The sequence below is a fragment of the Cyanistes caeruleus genome, chromosome 12, assembly GCF_971803275.1.
Source record: "Cyanistes caeruleus chromosome 12, bCyaCae1.hap1.1, whole genome shotgun sequence".
Classification (NCBI taxonomy): domain Eukaryota; kingdom Metazoa; phylum Chordata; class Aves; order Passeriformes; family Paridae; genus Cyanistes; species Cyanistes caeruleus.
Window position 1 is genome coordinate 14,207,450 of NC_141712.1, and position 19,438 is coordinate 14,226,887.

Consider the following 19,438-nt stretch of genomic DNA (forward strand, 5'->3'; position numbering starts at 1 on the left):
CTTTCTACAGCTGTGAGCTATTGCACAAAGTAAGCCTGGTCTGATTGTACTTGCAGCACTTTCTATGCCTAGAGCATGAGCTGAAGAACTGCATTGTTCAGTCTCAGTTAGCTTGTATTAGCTGAGAGATGTTACACTGAAAGAGTGATATGACCAGATTTTTTTAATGTAATAAAGTTTAAAGGATTTTTATTGCATAGAAGCTATTGCTGTAATTTGAAATATTAACTTGAATATATTATTAGTTTAAAAGAATTCTCCTTAGGTGTAGTTTAGCCTGCTAGTCAAGTGTTACAAGTATTATCTTTAAGGGCAAATGTTACTGTTCTGTTTCACAGACTCAGGCTGGGGAAGGCCGGGTATACAAGTGCCTCTTTAATCACAAGTTTGAAGAATCAATGAGTGAAAAGGTATGTATCCTGGTGAGACAAATTCTTACTGCAGAAATCATCAGATCATTCCTCGGTCCAGGCTGCATTAATATTTTCCAGTGTTAAGGAAAATGTCGTCTTCGTAGCCAGATAATCGGCTGCTTTAGCAAATGCTTTTACTTTGATATTTTTACATTTCAAGTTTCAGTCTTTAAAGTAAAGGATTTAAATAAATCAAAGCTTTTGGTGGGTAATTTGGGGAGGCAGACATGGAGCTCAAGTAGTAGCATTGTGACTGACTGTTTAAAGTAGCAGTCACAGCATGCTGGGGTAAGCCTTGGATAAATGGTGTTCTAATTGTACAGATTAGAAACAAAAAGGAAGCTGTATTTCTTTCACTTGTGTTTTTAAGGCTGTTTTCAAGCATCACATTCTGTGTGGGAAGAATGCACAGTTCAGTGACTGAAGTTTTCCTTCTGGTTTTCTTGAAAATGTGGTTTTCAACAACAGCAAGTAAAGTTGTTCTAGAAAGCTAGTCCTGAAAAATTTATATTAGTATAGGTGCATTGTTAAGGCAGCAGTGCCTTCAGTGATTTTGGAAGCAGCATCATAGTGTTTACGATTATATGGAATTATAATCTGTCAGAAGGGATATGAAGATGAGTATCTGTAAAGATCTCCTCAAAGAAGGTCTGCTGAAGGAGCTTGACTCAGAGTGCTGGAGGGATCAGACTAATTTCTTTTTTGTTAAATGCATTAGCTGTCTGACAGCGTGGTTTCAATTAACAAATTCAAATCTGAACAAGTGATTGCTGAGGGCTTGAAACAAAGCTCCATTTTGTAGAAGTGCATTGCTGAAATGAACTCCTGCTGTTGCTGAACCCCTTTTTAGTTATACAGGAACAATGGTAGTTTTTGAAGGGTGTTTTCCATGATGAGCTTCCTGAGGTATGAATGTAAGATGTAGAAAGGTTACACCAAGCTGCAGCAGATGACTTTGTAGAGAGAGAGAGGGGTGGATGCTCTGAGGACGCAGTTTGCAGAGCAGAAGGAACACTAAATGTAGTTCTCACTCTCATAGCTGCCAAGGTTGGACCATCTGCAAAGTCACTGGTTTTGTAGAAGCTGTTACCCAGCAGAGTCCCTCCTTGCCGGTGGCGGCATCGGCTGCTGCATACACATGTAGCCAGCAATAGCTGCTGGTGGGTGGCTTGCTTTGTGTCATCCAAAACTTGCTCTTGGGCTGTATCCAGCCTTTGCCTACTTCAGGTGATGAGGTATCTGCAAGCCTGTATCTCCCTGTGTCCAGAGCTGTAAATTTGTCCAGTCCCGGGGCCTGGGACTGCACAGGAGCATGGAAGACAGAGTGGGAATATCTTGGAGTAGGGCTTTCCAGGTCCTCAAGTAGGTGTGGGAAGGAGCGGGTGAAGTCAACACCTGATGTAAGAAAGTGGGGAGAGGGTTCTAGGACTTTCCTGTTCCTTGTGCCAAGATTGCTCCCTCCTCTTCCTAGTCTACCTATTCACTGTTTTCTTTCCTTTCAAGTGGGCTGGGAATGGACAAATTTGCTTGAGCTATTCTGAGATACCTGCTGCCCTCAAATTTAATTTTCACATAATTTAAACCAAAAGCTATGAAGTGCAGCAGTGTTTTTACAGGGTTTTTTTTTGGATTAAATTTAGAGGGTTGTTCTTGCAGCTGCTGGGCTCAGGTTTGGCCACAGTGCATCCTCATGAACCTCACCAGTTGTGGAAAATGGCTAGAAATTCCTATGGTTAGACTATTTTATCACCTGCTCAGTGCATTGTGGAACAAATCCAAGAAATGCTTTATTTTGTAAATGTAACTGGAAAAAGTTATTTCTTGAGGGCATGGGGTGAGATGTACCACAGCTGGGATAAATGTCAGCAACCGTTCCTAGTTGCCATGAATGAGTCACACTCTTCACAAAAAGCTGGATGAATGTGCAGTTTTGAGAACTGCTCTGCAGGGAGCTGCTCCCTTTGAAAGCCCTGATCTGTTGACCTCGGTGTGCATTGTTAACTGTGTGGTTTCAATGAGACAAATTAAATTTAGCTGCAGTCCAGCTTAAACACATGAATTTAAAAGCATTGGTTGTTTTCTGAGATGCAACTTGAAAACTTGACAGCAGCAGGTTCAGCTCTCCACCACCAGTGCACAGAAGCTCATTCCACCATCCCAATGTGTCTCCTGCAGTGTCGCGATGCGCTGACGACCCGCCAGAAGCTGATTGCCCAAGACTACAAAGTCAGTTACTCGCTGGCCAAGTCCTGTAAAAGTGACCTGAAGAAATACCGCTGCAATGTGGAGAACCTGCCCCGCTCTCGGGAAGCCCGGCTTTCCTATCTGTTGATGTGCTTAGAGTCTGCTGTGCACAGAGGTAAGTGGAATTCAAGACTTCCTGGCACCTCGATTTTAAAATCAGGGACCTTCAGCTTCAACATGTATTTACAGTTCCCTTCTCTGTTTTTCAAACTTGGTTTTAAAGGCAAATTTCCTCATCATGGTGCTTTCATCCCTGTTGTTTTGATGATTAGAATAGCTGAGTAAACCCCTCTGCCACTGACTCCTTTTGTGCAGACAAGAAGTTTAAAATGCAAAAGAGCAAATCCCACTTGGACTGCTGATGTGTAGTTGCAAATCCTTCTATTCACTGTGAATTCAAGCAGCTCCTTTCCTTCATTGTGTAGTAAGCATTAAATATGCTACAAGGTTAAAACTGAGAATAGAGAACCTGTTTATCCTCACTCTGGGAGAAACAGGGATACTCAATCCTTTTCCTGCTGTAAATAATGTCTTTTCTTGCAGTTCAGTAGCTTGAGTAAATACCTTAATTTCTCTGACTCTGGTTTTCCCCTATATAGAAAGAAGGTAAGTGTGAGAATATTATTTTTGATCACTTAGGACACCTTCATCTTACATTAACTTAACACCAGCTGCTGTCTCCAAAGGCATTAGAAGGCTCAATGCAGCTGGTCCATGCTAAAAGTTCTCTGTGAAATTGCCATAATGTGAAACAATGTGTTACATCCTCTAGATTTGCATTGGAGGACTGGTTGTTTTTCATCTTGGCGTGCAGCTGGGTGGTTTCAGAGTGAGCAGCAGGGCTGCATGCTGCAGTGCCTCTGGCATGGGATGGAAAGGCTGCCGTAATTCCATAAGCAGTCTGCATTTGTGAGTTTAAATAACTCATTGCTTCTAATTGATGTGGAAATGATGAGCCCTGTTGGTAGAAAAGTTGTGGGGTTTTTTTTACTTCTCCCTGCAGTAGGGCAGGTGGTTTCCTGAATTGCATGCAGAAAACTGCTGTTCAGCTATTTCATTTCATGATGGAACAGGTTCTGCAGTGTCTCATGCATGAGGCATAACCCAGGAGGAACACTAATTATTCCACACAGCACCACGTGCATGTGTTACAATGCCTGGCAGTCCCTGTTGGGGTGTCCTCTGTTCCATGGGATGTTGTGCACATATAAATAGGTTGTGATGGGGACTGCAGGAAAGCTTATAGCAGATCTAAGCATTTATCACAGCAAGATTTCTGTGCAGCTGCAGTGGTTTGTTGGACACTCATATACACTCCTCAGTTTTGGCTTCCTGAACACTTATGTGCTATTGCCCTAGAGAACCTTTTCCGTGGAAAAAATGTTTAATCTGCTGTCTGAACAAATTCCTCTCCCAGTAACATACCAAGCTGGTGAACCTACCAAAGGTGACTTTTGCGGTGGAAAAAGGAGCCCTTGAACATATGGGGAAAAGCTGTCTTGTGCTACAGAGCTGTGGATCCATGAGTGCTTTCAGCTGTTCTTCAGAAGCAACTCCTATAATGTGAAATTCAAAATCAGATTATTGAAATCTTTTGGCATTCTTTTTAAAAAATGTGTGTTAAATCTACAGACTGGCTATATTTTGCAAGGTTGTTTAAATGATAGGAGCTACCACAACTGCTGGTTTATTCCCCTGCACGAATGCTCCAGCACATTTCAGTCTGGTGTTCAGAGTGTTGAAGTTGTGCCTGCTCTTCCAACACACTGGTAGCACAGGTCAAGAAGGGCTCTACTGAGCATTGAAACTAAATCACATCATCTTCTCTTGACTCAGGTCGACAAGTGAGCAGCGAGTGCCAGGGTGAAATGCTGGATTACCGGCGCATGCTGATGGAAGACTTCTCGCTGAGCCCAGAAATCATCCTGAGCTGCCGAGGGGAGATCGAGCACCACTGCTCCGGCCTCCACCGGAAGGGCCGCACCCTGCACTGCCTGATGAAAGTGGTGCGGGGCGAAAAGGGAAATGTGGGACCCAACTGTCAGCAGGCAGTAAGGAGCTTTTCTGTCACTTCACTTACAGTTTGCTCAGTTGGTAGAAGCACTGATTTGTCTGTCAGTGTTTTGCCTTGCAATGGAGGTTCTGCTGAAGTCAGCCTGGCTCTGCTGGGTGCCACTGAATGCTGGAAGCAGTTGTGTAATTGCCATGCTGTGAACTTGGTATGTAGCAGCACATCAGTAAGGGTGGTGTTTTTCCCCTCAAAAAATACATTTTGGATTGTTGTACTCTGGGTTTTTTATTGGATCTTCTGTAGTTCTTCTCCACCAACTCTGAAGACATGGAATTCTTTCCTGGGTGCAGGATGTAGGAGAAACTTGCCTTTTATAATTGTAAAACATTCCTTGTCCTTCCCTTTTCCTCCTCTCTTTCCCTTTCCCCCTGTGCCCTGTCTTTGGAAATGCACAAAACCTTTCATGGCACCTTCCCACTCATTTTTATCTTTGCTATTTCATTCAGCCTTAATGATGGAAATGGAAGTTCAGGGATAGGGAGGTACAGCAGACTGCTGTGTGTACTTGCAGCTGGTGAAGGAAATGTCATTTTCCTCCAAAATACCTCTATAAAAGGAATATTTCTTTTGCCTTTCTTAAAGTCCATTTGGTCCCAAATACATCCTGCTTATCATTCTTTAAGTTGAGAACAATTTAATTTTTGTTCAAAGTCATCAGTGCTTTTTAATATGAAATTACATTTTTGTACTTAATACTTGGTTTTAAGAACCCATGAGCCCAAAAAAGTGACATCAATGATAAAAACAGCAAGGGAGGGTTAGTGCTGATGTAGGAGTTTTGGGAGATGTGTGTGTGCTCTTGACTTCTTTTAATAAACAGAACCACCATTCTGTACATTTTTGTTTTAAATGTAGCTTAAAACTTGAGCCTCAGATGATGCCAATTTGCGTGTATTATCAAAGAGAAATTAATATCTGTTAAATTTTTGTAAGTCACGGTGTTTTTGTGATGAAGCTTATTTCTGCATAAATATCAGGTGTACTGGTGCAGCAGCTGTACAGTTTGAGTCATTCCTGCGGGGATCTGTAGTGCATGACTTATGCTTTGCAGCCTTTGTGTGAAAAACTGAGTATTTGTTTCTGTTTAAATATGAAATTGAAGCTGCTGCTTCAGAATTTCATTATTTTCAAATATTCATAAAGATCAGTTAATCTTGGGACTAACTTTTAGATCATGACATGTGTGTTCAGAACAAGTCATAAGTCAAAACTGGAGGCCCCCAAAAGTTATATGGAATTTCAAACTTTCAGAGCAATATATCTTTAGAAATTTAGGGCAAGTTTGGAGGTTTTTAGTTCCCTTATACTTAAGCTACTGCTTTATTTTTTTACAGTAAGTTGGTGCAATAGTAAATAGAATTGTCCATGAGTCCCTCTTCAGGTTAAATGTGTTTTGTTCTCTGGGCAAAGGACAGCAGAAAGCAAATTAAGTGTTGATTTTATAACTACATTTAGCTTGTCTGGATTTTTATGGGCAAGAGAAAAAGATGATTTCAAGAACAGGATAAACATTCCAATGTTCTGAATTTCTGAACATTCTGTAGTGCTATTATATAGCACTACAAATTTGAAGTACTAAATAACTTATTGTTCTTATTTTTTGTGTTTGAATGGTAAAGATTGCCTCAGCTGTCAGTGGCCTTGTCGTGTTTTGACTTATTGTATTAGAATGAGATTTCTGCTTTTACCTTTAAAGGCAGATAAATTATCTTTGCAAGGAAGAGAATATTGTGCAGAACTCTTTCACATACTGTGCAACTTGGGCTAGAGACTTCAACTACTTGTCACATGAGGTTGGCCCATGTGGCAAGCCCTGAAGAAGGGAAGTTAGGGATCCATCCTTTAGAGTGATTTGTATCCATTTCAGTTCCTTTTGGGTACCTAGAGAATACCTTTGATGTGTGGCTCTGGTGTGGCTCTTAGTGGTGGAGCTCTAGTCTGTGGCACCCCTACATTTTCACCTGCAGAAAGAGAAGATGGTCCCAGCAGAGCTTGCTGCAGCGTTTTGGGTCCATCTCCAGATGTTGTCTTTTCTATGGAGGCAAAAACTTGCATCCTTGTGCTTTTAGCAGTATCATTAGCTAATGCTAATACAACACCTTGATTTCTTGGCTAACTCAAAGCAACAGATAGTGTCCTGAAATTCTTCTTTACAGAAGCTCTGTGACCAGACCCACCTGCCTAGAAAGTTTGCCAGAGGCAATTGGAAAGGGAAACATCTAATTTAGATCTGGTTTTACTTACTATCCTGTCTGTGAAGGTTTGCTCTGATTCTGTTTGTCTTATGAAAGGAAGATGTTCGCCAGAAGCAATATGAGGAATCCTAACCAAAGAACCTCTATTTTACTTTCCTGTAAGAGCATTGACTCATACCCTTTCTTGAAGGTGGATTATGAGCAATTATTTGTATTTAAAATTTTAAACAAAATGCATTCTTAGACATTCTCAAACCCCAGTATTTTGAGAAGTTCCATTTTTTGTGAGACACCTCAGCCAGGGAGACCTTGCATGTGAGAGTCTGTGCTCACACCTAACTGCTGCTGTGCAGGAAGCACATCTAGACCCAATTGTCAGAGCTGCATGGGGGTTTAGCTTAGTTGGAGCAGTGAACTTGCCAAAATGCTGAAGCTCTGTGAATGGTAGAGGAGCAGTGGCTCTCTGTCAGCAGTTTAGTCTAAGTTAGAGAGAACCCCTGGGTGTGTGCTGAGCCTCATAGTGCCAGACCATGTACTTAAGGGATCCTGCCCGCACGAAGGGTGGGTGTGTGCTGTGGGAAGTCATCAGATAGGAGATAGAGTGTCACTTAGTTGTGAGCATCAGCCCTTCAAAGGTCTGCAGCTGTACTGACAGGGTCTAGCACCTCTGGTGTTGCTTGGTGGAAGCAGTAGTTGATATTAGAGCTGTTGACAAATTGTTTTTCAAATATGTGGCTTCTGTATTGCCCTGGTCTTACCTTTGGGTTTTTTTCTGTTTAGACCTTTGAGTGTATAAAGCTCCAATCCCTGCTTAAAGGGCATTTATTTCTTGCCTCCAATTTCTAATGAAACTGTTAAATTGGTAGTTCATTGTTAATTTAGTTCCATGTCCAGGATAAAAGCTCAGAGCATTATAAAGTTTATCCAGCTGCTTTTCAGCTGTAAGGGTTTGTTGTGTGAGGGAGGAAAATCCTATATAACCTTCACTTTTATCACTATCACCGGTGCCAAATTATTCCTTCTTCCCTGCAGTCAGGGCAGCTGGCTTGGTGCTACACATCGTGCATGTGGTTGAGAATTAAGATCGAGAATTCTGCAGTAGTACCCAAAACAGGGTGGAGGGATAAGGAGATGCTTCAGTGCTTCTGAGCTGTTGTACCTGGTGTGCTTCGGCTTCTTCCACTTGGTAGCAACAAAAATTCAAGTGACCAATTAACTGAGACCTAAGAAAGAATCCTGCCTACATAATGCTTTGGCCAATTTATTTAATCTGTGTGTGTAAGAAAGTGTTGGGTTTGAGGTTCTATTCACCTGTCTTTTTGATATGTAAGCCACCTGACTTGAAGTAAACCTAGCACTTTACACACAGAGTATTTCCCATCCATGCAGGCTGTGTGAGTCTCTGAACCAGCAAAATTACAATATTCTTCTTCCTTTTGCAGTGATTCTTACCAGGTTTGTAAAGATCACATCCAGTTAAGGTTTGACCTTAAGGTTCTGTTTGACCATTGTCAGAGATGTATAAAATGCTGCTTTTATTGTTATTACTTAATGAAATTATCCCAAGAATTTTTGATAGCGCTCTTCTCAGCTGCCTGCATCCCTTAGAAGCTGAGGCTGGGCATAATTAAGAGTGAGTCACAGGAAATCCTGTGTTCCTCCCTGGCAATCTGTGGTCTCTCCTCACGACTACAAGTTTCCTATTGGATAAATAGTTCTAGCTTGTATTTACTCCAGTTCTCTAATGCTTTTTTCTTGCCTGTGTTGTGTGATGTTAGGGCTTTGCCCCTGAGGGTTTCCTGGATAGTATTTAGGTGCAGACTTTGAAAGGTGGGGGATAAAATTGTAACTGTGCTTTTGATTTAGTTGGGCTGAGGGCCAATGACAAAAACCATTAACAAAGCATCAAGATGTTAAGAGCGTATAGACTATTTGATGTTGGTGTGCCGTTGACTTCTCAGCAACCTCTTCCCTCCCCCCACCCGCTCTTCAAAATTGTCAGCTTAAAATGTTTGCCTGCCAAATGATGATACCAGTCTGCCTTTCATCAGTCCTTGGAAATCCTCAACCTGATGGAAAAAATTAAGTGGGGCATGAGGATCCTTATGGTCCAGAAGCTACCCTTGCCCCTAAACAGATTTACCCAAATTCTTTTCCCCTGGCCTGGCAGACACCTCCCAAATTAATTTTCAGAAGATATGGACTGTGTACAGTCCACATTTGATTTTGTAACATAGTGCTAAATTATGTTTTCTTATTATTAAGAGAGAATTGTTCTTCTGCAGCTTTTGTCAGAATAGTTGTTTCACAGGAAGAAAAGACCTGATGGAACTGTTCATAATGTATTTATGACAGCTAAAAGTATTTAGAAGGCATGAAGGCAGTGCTGGGATATCAGATTTGGGTTGGCACACCTGGTCTCTAAATCTTTGTAATATTTTTTTCATCTTTCACTTACACTATGACATCTCTTAATTAGTTAAAACATGGTGTCCTGGATTTATTTTATACCTTAGACACACACACAAAAAATGTGTACTATAGACCCTGACTTCTAAAAGCTTGAGTAGGCATCCCTGAGGAAATGTTACTTCATGGGATATCAGAACAGGACATTTTATTCTGTATTTCAGTAAAATTTTTGTGTCCTTTCCAGGCAATTAAAAAACTAGTTTATTCTTTGTGGATATAGGCACACAATCTTTAGACATTGATTCAGTATTTTTGATTCAGGTTTCAGTTGTAAATAGTATTCATGAAAATACAAAAAAATTGTGTGTTTTGTATTGTCAGCCTTATGGAATGAGGCTACCATCAAAGTTTAAGATAGATCAAAAATACAGTAGGCAAATCAAATTTTACCTGTTCTGTTCTGTTAATTGGTATGCAAGTAATCTAAGTTCTGTGTGTAACTGGTCCCATACAATGTTCCTGGGCTACTTCATAATGATAATTAGGGTCCAGCAGCGCTAGAGTTGGCAGCACAAGCTCTTAAAATAAAACACTACAGAGCAGAGTTCATGCATCATAGTGTTGTTACTGGCATAGAATTGCCACACTGAGAGGTTGTAAGTGCTCTCATTTATGTCTTTAACATTTTTTTTCCTATCCACAATTCCTTTCTTCCAGCTTCAAACCCTGATCCAGGAAACGGACCCCGGTGCCGATTATCGCATTGACCGCGCGCTGAACGAGGCCTGCGAGTCGGTGATACAGACAGCCTGCAAGCACATACGGTCTGGAGACCCCATGTAGGTACCTCTCAGTCAAAACTGGTGCTTTTTTTCCTGTTGGCTATCTATCAAGGTTGTGTGGCTGACCAGTAGAGACACTAAAACCTGTCCAGACCAGTCATACAGAGCTGCACTGAGCTGTCTCCATTCTTGCTGTAGAAGCAGGCCAGTATTTTTATAGGAGAACTGGCTTAGCTCTGGTGAAGGATGTAGCTTTCACAGGCACTTAGACTTAAATTTGTAACCTTTGATGTGCTAATTTCTCTAACTATGTAAGTCTCAAGCAATATCACAAAGTGACATACCTGGAAAGGCCAGGTAAGTAAACCCATACTGTGGAAACAGGTATCTTGTCTTCAGGTCTGTTAACATATTCTCCCCTGGGCCAGATTTTCTATGGAGTAGTCTTTATGATTTTGTTGTGTATCAGACTTGCTGAGATAACTGAAACAATGGAACACAAGAGGGTACAAATCTGATATACACTTGTTTTAGATGCAGTCTTTGTGAAGAAAGAAAAAGATCTTCACCGAGTTTCACATCCTATCTGTGCTTCACTGGAGGACTGATTTGGCAACATCAGCTGTTGCAAGGAAGCTCAGCATGATTTTAAGTCTGTGGCCTGCCTTTTTCTTCTGTTTGCAGGATTCTGTCTTGCCTGATGGAGCACTTGTATACTGAGAAAATGGTAGAAGACTGTGAGCATAGGCTTCTGGAGCTCCAGTATTTTATATCTCGTGACTGGAAGTGAGTACTGTAAAACAAGATTTATCTTCATTGATGTTTGTATTAAGTGTTTGTATGTATTAGCAGTTCCTTGTAAAACAGTATAACTTGTGGTTGTTGTTCAGAAGAGAACTTTCAAGTATGCCAGGTCAGTAGGGTGTTAATGCTTGTATAGAACAGTAAAAGCAAAAGCTGCTTAGAAAAGGTGTGATGCCACTTAAATCTGGTACTCTTTTAGAAGTGATGCAGCCTTAAAAAGTGCTCAAGTTTGAGCTCTAAAATTCATTGCATCTTTAATTAAAAAATTCTGTCTGACCATATTGAAGTCGAAGGTCACTTTTTCTGCAGGTGGCAGCCAGTTGTATCTGCTCTAAGTGCTACAATAAAGAACTTAAGGAAACCAAGTTTTTAAATATAACAAAGAATCACTGTGAGAAACTTCCTGCCTCCATTTCTGCCTTTTTTCAAATTCTCTAAGTGTGATTACAGCCTGTAGAGCAGATGTAATACCCTTCAGAGCACTGTTTTTCCATCTTTCTCATCCAGACATGGCAGTGCTTTGTTTTAAATATACACAAAGTCCCTTGTGTCAGTGTTGGTTAGCACGAGTAGAGAATAAATTTGATAAACGTGACCAGTGAGGAAAGAATAAGTGTTTGGCTTGTCTTCTAAAGAAGATTGAGAGGTGAGGAGATAGACTACATTTAATGGGGTTACTGCAAGAAATTGAATAATTGTTCTCAGTGGCCACAAAGAGTGTAAGGCAAGAAGTCCTGGGCATTGATTACTGCAAGGAGTGTTCAAATTAAACATTAAGAAAATCTTGACTCGCAGCAAGTTGTGTATTTATGGACAGCCTTGCCAGTAGCTGAGAGCTGATGTGCTCTGTGAACCTTCTTGTTTTAAACAGGGCTTCATGGAGCAGGGAGTTTAAGGCTTTTTGGCTGTTCATTTAGTCTTCTCAATAATTATCTCCATAGGTAGACAAGAATACCTAATTTTTTCCCCCTTTCCTGTTTGTCTTCATTGCTGGATCTCCTGCCTGTACTGTTTCCAGCAGGTAATTAATTGTTTGAGTCAAACTTAAGTGATTGGAAGAAGGAGGACTGATTATTTGCATTTTCCTGGGAGTAAGAATAATTCTAATTCATAATGCAGGCTGGGCAGCATTAGCTTATCTTTGTTTAACCACTGTTCCCCGGAACTGGCTTATAAATCTGTTGCACTGACTGTGTGTCTCAGAAAGATGCACAGAGTATGAGGGGTTTTGTTGTTACCTTTATCATTATCTATATAATTGTGTCCACTGAAATCACTTGATTTTTTTTCCTGCAGTGTTAGTAAGTATGAAGTTTCCATTTTGAAAGTTAGCAATAGTTTTTATGTAATTAGACATCATCTTAAGAGATCTGCACTTACATGCAAAGCAGGGGGCACTGAGTTTGCTGTTGGCTCAAATCCAGAGCAGACAGAATCAGTCCAACTCAGATTTTTATGGAATTGGCGTTTCAGAATGGCAGCAGTACAAAGTTACCTGTAAGATATTACACAAGCAGAATGTGGTATGTACCTGCCTTTCTGCTGCTTCAGGACATCAAGGAGATGATTTCTTTTCTCATGTGTCAGCATTTGGCTGGCATGCTGCAGAAGAAAATGGGAGGTGCTTCAAGAAGTGTTTGAAAATTTGATCTGTAATTAAAGATTTTGGTGTTATTTAGGGTGTTGATTCCAAGTTGAATTAAGGCCACTTGTTGGTTCAGTAGGTCAGATGCTGCTGCTGAGTGGTGTCCTGGTGGTGCCTGAAACTTGAAGTGGATTTTCTGCCTCCAAAGCATTTTAGGATACGAAAAACATTCCCTGTTTGAATGAAGTGTCAGTGATAACTCCTCTGTTTGCAGACTGGACACAGTCCTCTACCGCAAGTGTCAGGGAGATGCTTCCCGCCTCTGCCATACCCATGGCTGGAATGAGACCAGTGAGCTGATGCCTCCAGGGGCTGTTTTCTCCTGCTTGTACAGGCATGCATATCGAACAGAGGAGCAAGGAAGGAGGGTAAGTGCTAATGGGTAACTTGCTGCTTGTTGATTTGTGGTAGAAGGGTTGTTTGGAAGTTTGACACACAATGCTAAAACTGCCAGAACTCAGAAAAGCTACTTTAAATCATTTATTGTCGGTGGTAGTTGCACTGCTTCAAATGCCCAGCTCCTCCTCAAGGGTGCTCTGAAGGTCTAGGCAGTGGTTCTGGTAAGGCAAAGTAGGCCCAGCAGGATGACTGACCCATGTTACAGGCCTATGGAGAGAATTGTGTGCTGACACCAACTTGTATTTCTGTTCAAAGTCAGTACAAGTCCTCCCTCATGTCTTTCCAAAGAGGAATGTGATTCTTGTACATAGCCAGCATAGATGCAAAATTGGTTTTATGCAAAAAGGAGTTTCAAGGTCAGCTTTCCTCGGCTGTTTCTAATGAAGTTTTGATTTGTGCCCAGCTTCAGATTATATTCCATTTAGATCTTCCTGTTCATATAATGCACACTTCCAGTTCTTTGGAGCATGCTGTACTGATAAATGTGCTTATGCTGTCTTAAAGAAGACAGCGGGGATCTGACTTGCTGCCCTGCAGTGTGGAGATCCACCATAATCGCATTTGTGGTTGAGAGCTGCTCTTTTCAAGTTTGCTGCCCTCTCGTGCCTTTAGCAGGGCACTCAGGTGAAAGCACCTGGGTACTCAGTTCCATTTCTTTTGGCACTGTAGTGTACACAGTCCCTAGGAGTTGATGGGTTTACACAATGGCCCAGTTTAAAAATTAATTTCCACAGCTTGATTTAAAAGGTCTTTTGTGGCAGAGGTCAAGTATTGACTAAAAGCATCTCTTTTAGGAATATTTTTTTTAAAATGCAGTTTCTTAGTCTGCTGAGTTGAGACTTTTTCATTCCATTTTATATTAGTGCTGACCAAAGAAATCAATAGCCACCCTGCAAATAATCTATCAGGGAGAGAAAAGGTTTTTAAATGTGTTTTTCTTTTGGAAAGGTGACTGAGGGAGCAGCTGTCATTTTGAAATTTAGTCTTGGAAGCAAACTCATGGGAGGTTAGACCTGTATTTGTTTCCAGTGCTGTTAACAGAATGCTAGGTAACTTCCAGTGGTTTGGATTTTTAAATATATGAAGCTTTAAGCTTCAACTGGTGCATTTCAGGTCAGATAAGCATCACACCAGTAGCCCTTGGTTTCCTACAGTTTGTTTCTTCCTGTCTTGCAAGTGCTGACTCTGATGTGCTGCAGTGGGGATTGCTGAGAAGAAACTACAGCTGGACTATGTTGCCTTATTTTGGGCTTTCTATTTGGTGTTAAGGACATGAGCTGCTTTGACTTCCTTCTCCAGAACCTGTCTGTAGCCTCGAGTGAAGGTGTAGCAGATAACCTGGTGACCTCATCTGACATCTTTCATAAAGCAAAGTAGAGTTTTAAGAATATAAAATTAAACTTAGTGGAATGAGAGGAGCCTCTATCTAAACTAAATGACAGAGCTCCAAGTTCTTTTGGAACTCACGTTTGTTGTGGGGGCCCTGGCAGGCCTGTGCTGAGCAATGCAGGACTTCCGTGCCTTCTGGAATTGATGATGGCATTTGTGGTCACTCTCAGAACCTTACCTGACAGCATCCTGTTTGCCCCGTGTGGATTAAAGGACCCCATATGCCAAACACTCCCTGTTCTCTTTGCAGCTATCACGAGAGTGTAGAGCAGAGGTCCAGAGAATCCTCCATCAGCGAGCCATGGATGTGAAGCTGGACCCAGCCCTCCAGGACAAATGCATGATTGACTTGGGGAAATGGTGCAGTGAAAAAACAGAGACAGGGCAGGTACTGCACACAATATCACTGCTACTTTGTTGGCAAAGCTGGAGGGATGGGAAGGACAAAAAGGAAATAAAGGGATGTCTTGCTGCCTCTTATAGTGGAGAATGTGTTAAAAATTAGTGCAGGTTGAAACGCGACCTGCAGCAGACTGAGACAGGTGGTGCAAAGAAGCTTTGCGTGTTCAAATGTTAGTGGAATGAGAAGGGAATAGTTTACCAAAAGGGCTTTAAAGAAGCAGCCCTACCTGCCTCAACCTCTTATTTGTAATATTCTATTACAAGCTTGATATTTCCTACTTAAACTTTTGCTCCATTTCCATTTGGGAAATACTGACATGCTTCCTGTGTTTGTAGAACTGAACTAACATCTGCAGCTGCTTAACAAAGTTTCAACAAATACTTTCATGTTAAATTGCTGTGCCTTAGGGAGGCTTGAAGTGCCCATCATAGGCTGGGTAACTAACCTCTCTTTAGTGTTATGGAAAGGGCAAATTAAATGGGATATTCCAGAAGTGAAAGCACATCATGGAGCTTTTGAGAACAAATGGTAACATCCTAGACCAATATTTTCAATCATTACTGTATATGTGTGTTCTGAGACTGCTAGTGGAGGAGTGGGATTAAATGAGATTTAGGACTTCACAAAAAGGAGGGCAGTTTCACATGTGTAACCATGTTTTAAACTCAAAATTTCAACTTGGGTTCTTGGATCACACTAAAATGTCTGTTTCTGTAGGAGCTGGAATGCCTTCAGGACCATCTTGATGACTTGGTGTCTGATTGCAGAGACATAGTGGGAAACCTCACTGAGCTGGAGTCTGAGGTATGTGGATTTCAGCCTGGGGTAAAGGGAATATGATCATGTCTAGTTAAGCATGCCATTTTAGTAGTGATGAAAAAACCTGAGGTTAGAGGAGCTGTAGAAATACAGCTGGGATCTGGGATCAAAATACATCCTTTTTACCCCATACAATGGTAGCTTTCCTGGAGGTTCTTGAGGAAGAGAAATGAACTACAGTTCAGGATTTTTGGCTGTTGATGGCATTTCTCCTGTTTTAAAGATCAGTTGCAGCACTAAAACTAAAATTTGCACAGGAACCCAGTTAACTTGAACACAAGTCAAGATATGTGATGGGATTTGAGATTTTGGTCTTACTTACAAGTAGTTTTGAGTACTGTATTGCAACTTCCCACTCAGTCACAAAAATTTTGCAAGCAATAACACCAGGTACATCAGTAGAGATTTCTAGTGATGTTGGCAGCTTTACTTCTTTTATGAAGCTGCATATTTGACTGTTGAGACCCAGACTGTTCCCCATATCTCTTCAAATTTACACTGTGCCCTAGGGAAATTTTTCTTCCAGCAGTTAGAAACTTTGGTTTTCTCAGAACTATGCCAAATCTTCAACTCCTACCTAGGTGTAAGGTGATTTCTACTGCTGTAGCAGCCATTTTGGAGGAGAATGACTGAATTATCCAAGCCAGGAGTTTCTGTGGAGACCAGGCTCTTCCCTTAAGCTGGAGGGCTTGTCTTGCATTTGCCATGTTGGCAAGAGTGAATCCTGGGATTTCCAGAGCTAAAGGGCAAAGCTGTTTGGATTGCATTTTTCAAAACCCTGTAAACTGAGTTGAGTTTGAGTCGTTATCACAGTTTTTTTCCAGAATATTTTTCTCTTGTGTATTCACTGTGAAAATGAAAAACTGTGTATTTTCTGCAGGACATTCAAATTGAAGCCTTGCTGATGAGAGCGTGTGAGCCCATTATCCAGACATTCTGTCATGTGAGTACTCTGTAATAGTGTGGATATCTTTGAGGAAAAACTCAGTGGGAAAGGTTAGAGAGTTTTAGTATTAGTTCCTGGTACACTTCAAAAGTAAAATCAGACATAATCATTTCCAAAAGTCTTCAATTAAAAAATCACCCTGAAATAAAAATTCTTAGTTCCACCTGGTATTTCTGCTTTTGTCAAAGTCCTAGCATAAAAGCTAGTTTGAAGATGAAAATTGCTCTGTAATTGGCAAAAATCACTCTACAGTGAGTTAAATACTAGACTTTTTTCCTTCTCCTTTACATGCAGGCAGTGTGTCTAACCACTCTACTCTGTGCAGTTGCTCAGCACTGCTGAAATATCTTCATTGTGTAGGGCTGAGTAGTTAAGGAGCAGAGAAGGCACCTGCTTATAATGTCATGTAAGCACTGTGTCTTTGCAGTGTGTTCTCCTGACTCTGAAGTGTGTGTATTTCTGAGATGGTTCTTAACTGTATAAGCGTAGTTGTGAACTGGAGTTGTGTGGTGCAACTCGAGGGTGGTCAGTTAATAGTGAGCTCACCACGGAGAATGGGACTGTAAGTTCCATATTCCTGGTCACAGTGGGCCAAAACAGCATAAAACACATGACTTGCGAAAGTGTTTAACTTTTATGCCTTTCATCTCTTCTTCAGGAGGTTGCAGATAACCAGATTGATTCTGGGGACCTGATGGAGTGTCTAATACAGAACAAACACCAGAAGGAAATGAATGAAAAATGTGCAATCGGTGTTACTCATTTCCAGCTGGTGAGCAATGCTTTTCTCTGCTATCAGTGGAAGCCTGTTCTGTTTTTTCAGGGTGTTGCTGGGAATTAGCTAATTATGAAAATGCTCCTTTGAAATAGATTTTCCACTGTATTTAAAGAGCTCTCGTGAATTCAGACAGTTGTATTTGCATGCCTGGTCATAAATGGTCATTTCTGGAGATGCTTTCTTTTCAGCCCTTCCTTCCTCCCTGGCATTTGATAGACAGGTCCCAGCTTCTTCAGCATTGCAGCATTCCCCTTACTTCCACATTAATATGTTTGAACAAAAGTATGTGCTAATTGTGTAGTTCAAAAAGTGTTCTTTCGGCCAGCGCTTTGCTTCTTTTTTGTTAACTCCAGATGACCAGAATTGTTTTTCTCGCCATTTTTCTCTTGCAGGTTCAAATGAAAGATTTTAGGTTCTCGTACAAGTTTAAAATGGCTTGCAAGGAGGATGTGCTGAAACTGTGCCCCAACATCAAAAAAAAGTATGTATTGCCTGATCAAAGAGCAATCTAATTGTGTAAATGTGTAATTAAGTGGCAGGGTACTTCATGATAGGACAGAAGCAGTGGACTTCCTTTAAAGGCTAATTGGTTTGTATGTGTTCCCTTAGTGACTGTGTTCTGTAGAAGATTAAGGTAGAGGCCTGCCTCTTAAAATTACTTCTGCTTTACTCCTGGATAGAAGCCTGTCCTTCTTATTTTATATGCTGTGAAATTAGCTAATTATTACAATTAGTGGATTGCATGTCCCAGGATGTCTTATATCCTTGCTAGATTCATTGTCTTCTAAGAGGCAGGCTACTGTTGTTCTAGTTGCTGATCTGGGAAGGGAAAACATCCCACTTGTTTTATCTGGTTTATTCACTGCATTCTAAGGGATTTTTTTTTTAATGTCCTACTGCAATACTGTAAGGCTAAATTACACACAAGGTCAGTCCTGTTTATGGATAGCAAGACTATTTGCATTTTATGAGGTAAATGCCCTTCCCATAGCGTAAAAGGATTACTTGCAATGTTATGTAGGTATTCACCTTCATCTGTTTCTGAGATGAAGCAAAGCTTTTCTGAAGTGCTGACATGACTTAAGAGCAGAAGTCTTGCTGAGCAGAGGGGTTGGTGGGATTTTGAATGTCTTCCTGTTTGCTGATCTAAACTCCAGTTTAAGTGCTAATTTTGATCCAGTTACTCTACATAGAACTATACCCAGAAATAAGCACAGATGCACAAGAACTTTATACTGTGTTTGGATTATTGGAGTCAGTTTCTCTGGTATGGTAATCCAATATCAACCTTGGCTGGCCTTAGTGAAGGGTGTATGAATAAAAAAGATGTGTTCTTTTCTGCAGGGTGGATGTAGTGATCTGTCTGAGCACAACTGTGCGCAATGATACTTTGCAGGATGCCAAGGAGCACAGGGTCTCTCTGAAGTGCCGCAAACAGCTGCGTGTTGAGGAGCTAGAAATGGTAAACATGCCTGAAACTCTTGTCCTCCCCACTCTTTTAGTGAGGTCCTTCAGTTAAAGCTTCCTGGTTTGTCCACCTTTGGGGGGAAAAAAGGAAGCTCATTTGCAAGATGCATCTTATTTATTTTTCCACTTTTCTTATAATATAAGGCTCAATTGCCCTTCACGATGAAAGTACTGATTGTCTGCTTTAACGCCTTAAATATAGTCTCACAGAGGCTAAGGGAAGCTAAATGGTCATTGGAATTTCAGCTAGAAGTGATTATGTTTAGTGTTAGACAGCAACGTGCTACACATTCTGATGCCCTTAACATCTTCTAGGAGAGAACAAAAGCTTCATTTTACAGACTGAGGAAACAAGCACAGATGAAGCAACTCAACTCCAGCTGCTCCAAGTTGCTCAATGGATAAATAGAACTAGTGTTTGTTCTGGTAGGCAAAGCTGCCTCTCAACTTCCTGCTGCAGTGCTTGCAGTAATAAACTCTTAAGGTCTTTGTCCTGTAGATACTGTTTAAGTGTCAAAGCTTCACCTTAAGTAGGTCCATATCGGAAGAGGCAGCACTCTTGCCTTTGTATGGAAAAATTCAGATGTTTGGCATCACCAAAACCAGGAAACTTCATTCACATCCTCCAGGTCACCTGCTAGATGGGTGGCTGTTAATGCATCCTTTAGCTT

General features: G+C 41.1%; 1 protein-coding gene across 2 annotated transcripts in view; it reads left to right on the top strand.

Moving 5' to 3' along the window:
• The window catches only part of GLG1 (golgi glycoprotein 1), an 82,168-nt gene that overhangs the window by 50,947 nt on the left and 11,783 nt on the right, over nucleotides 1–19,438 (top strand). For both annotated transcript variants that reach the window (XM_086847180.1, XM_086847181.1), the window contains 12 exons: nucleotides 339–410; nucleotides 2,589–2,772; nucleotides 4,494–4,708; nucleotides 10,053–10,174; nucleotides 10,802–10,903; nucleotides 12,781–12,934; nucleotides 14,605–14,742; nucleotides 15,475–15,561; nucleotides 16,457–16,519; nucleotides 17,181–17,294; nucleotides 17,693–17,781; nucleotides 18,645–18,762. In XM_086847180.1, coding sequence (XP_086703306.1) covers nucleotides 339–410; nucleotides 2,589–2,772; nucleotides 4,494–4,708; nucleotides 10,053–10,174; nucleotides 10,802–10,903; nucleotides 12,781–12,934; nucleotides 14,605–14,742; nucleotides 15,475–15,561; nucleotides 16,457–16,519; nucleotides 17,181–17,294; nucleotides 17,693–17,781; nucleotides 18,645–18,762 — 1,458 coding nt within the window. The remainder of the gene's footprint in view (nucleotides 1–338; nucleotides 411–2,588; nucleotides 2,773–4,493; nucleotides 4,709–10,052; nucleotides 10,175–10,801; nucleotides 10,904–12,780; nucleotides 12,935–14,604; nucleotides 14,743–15,474; nucleotides 15,562–16,456; nucleotides 16,520–17,180; nucleotides 17,295–17,692; nucleotides 17,782–18,644; nucleotides 18,763–19,438) is intronic.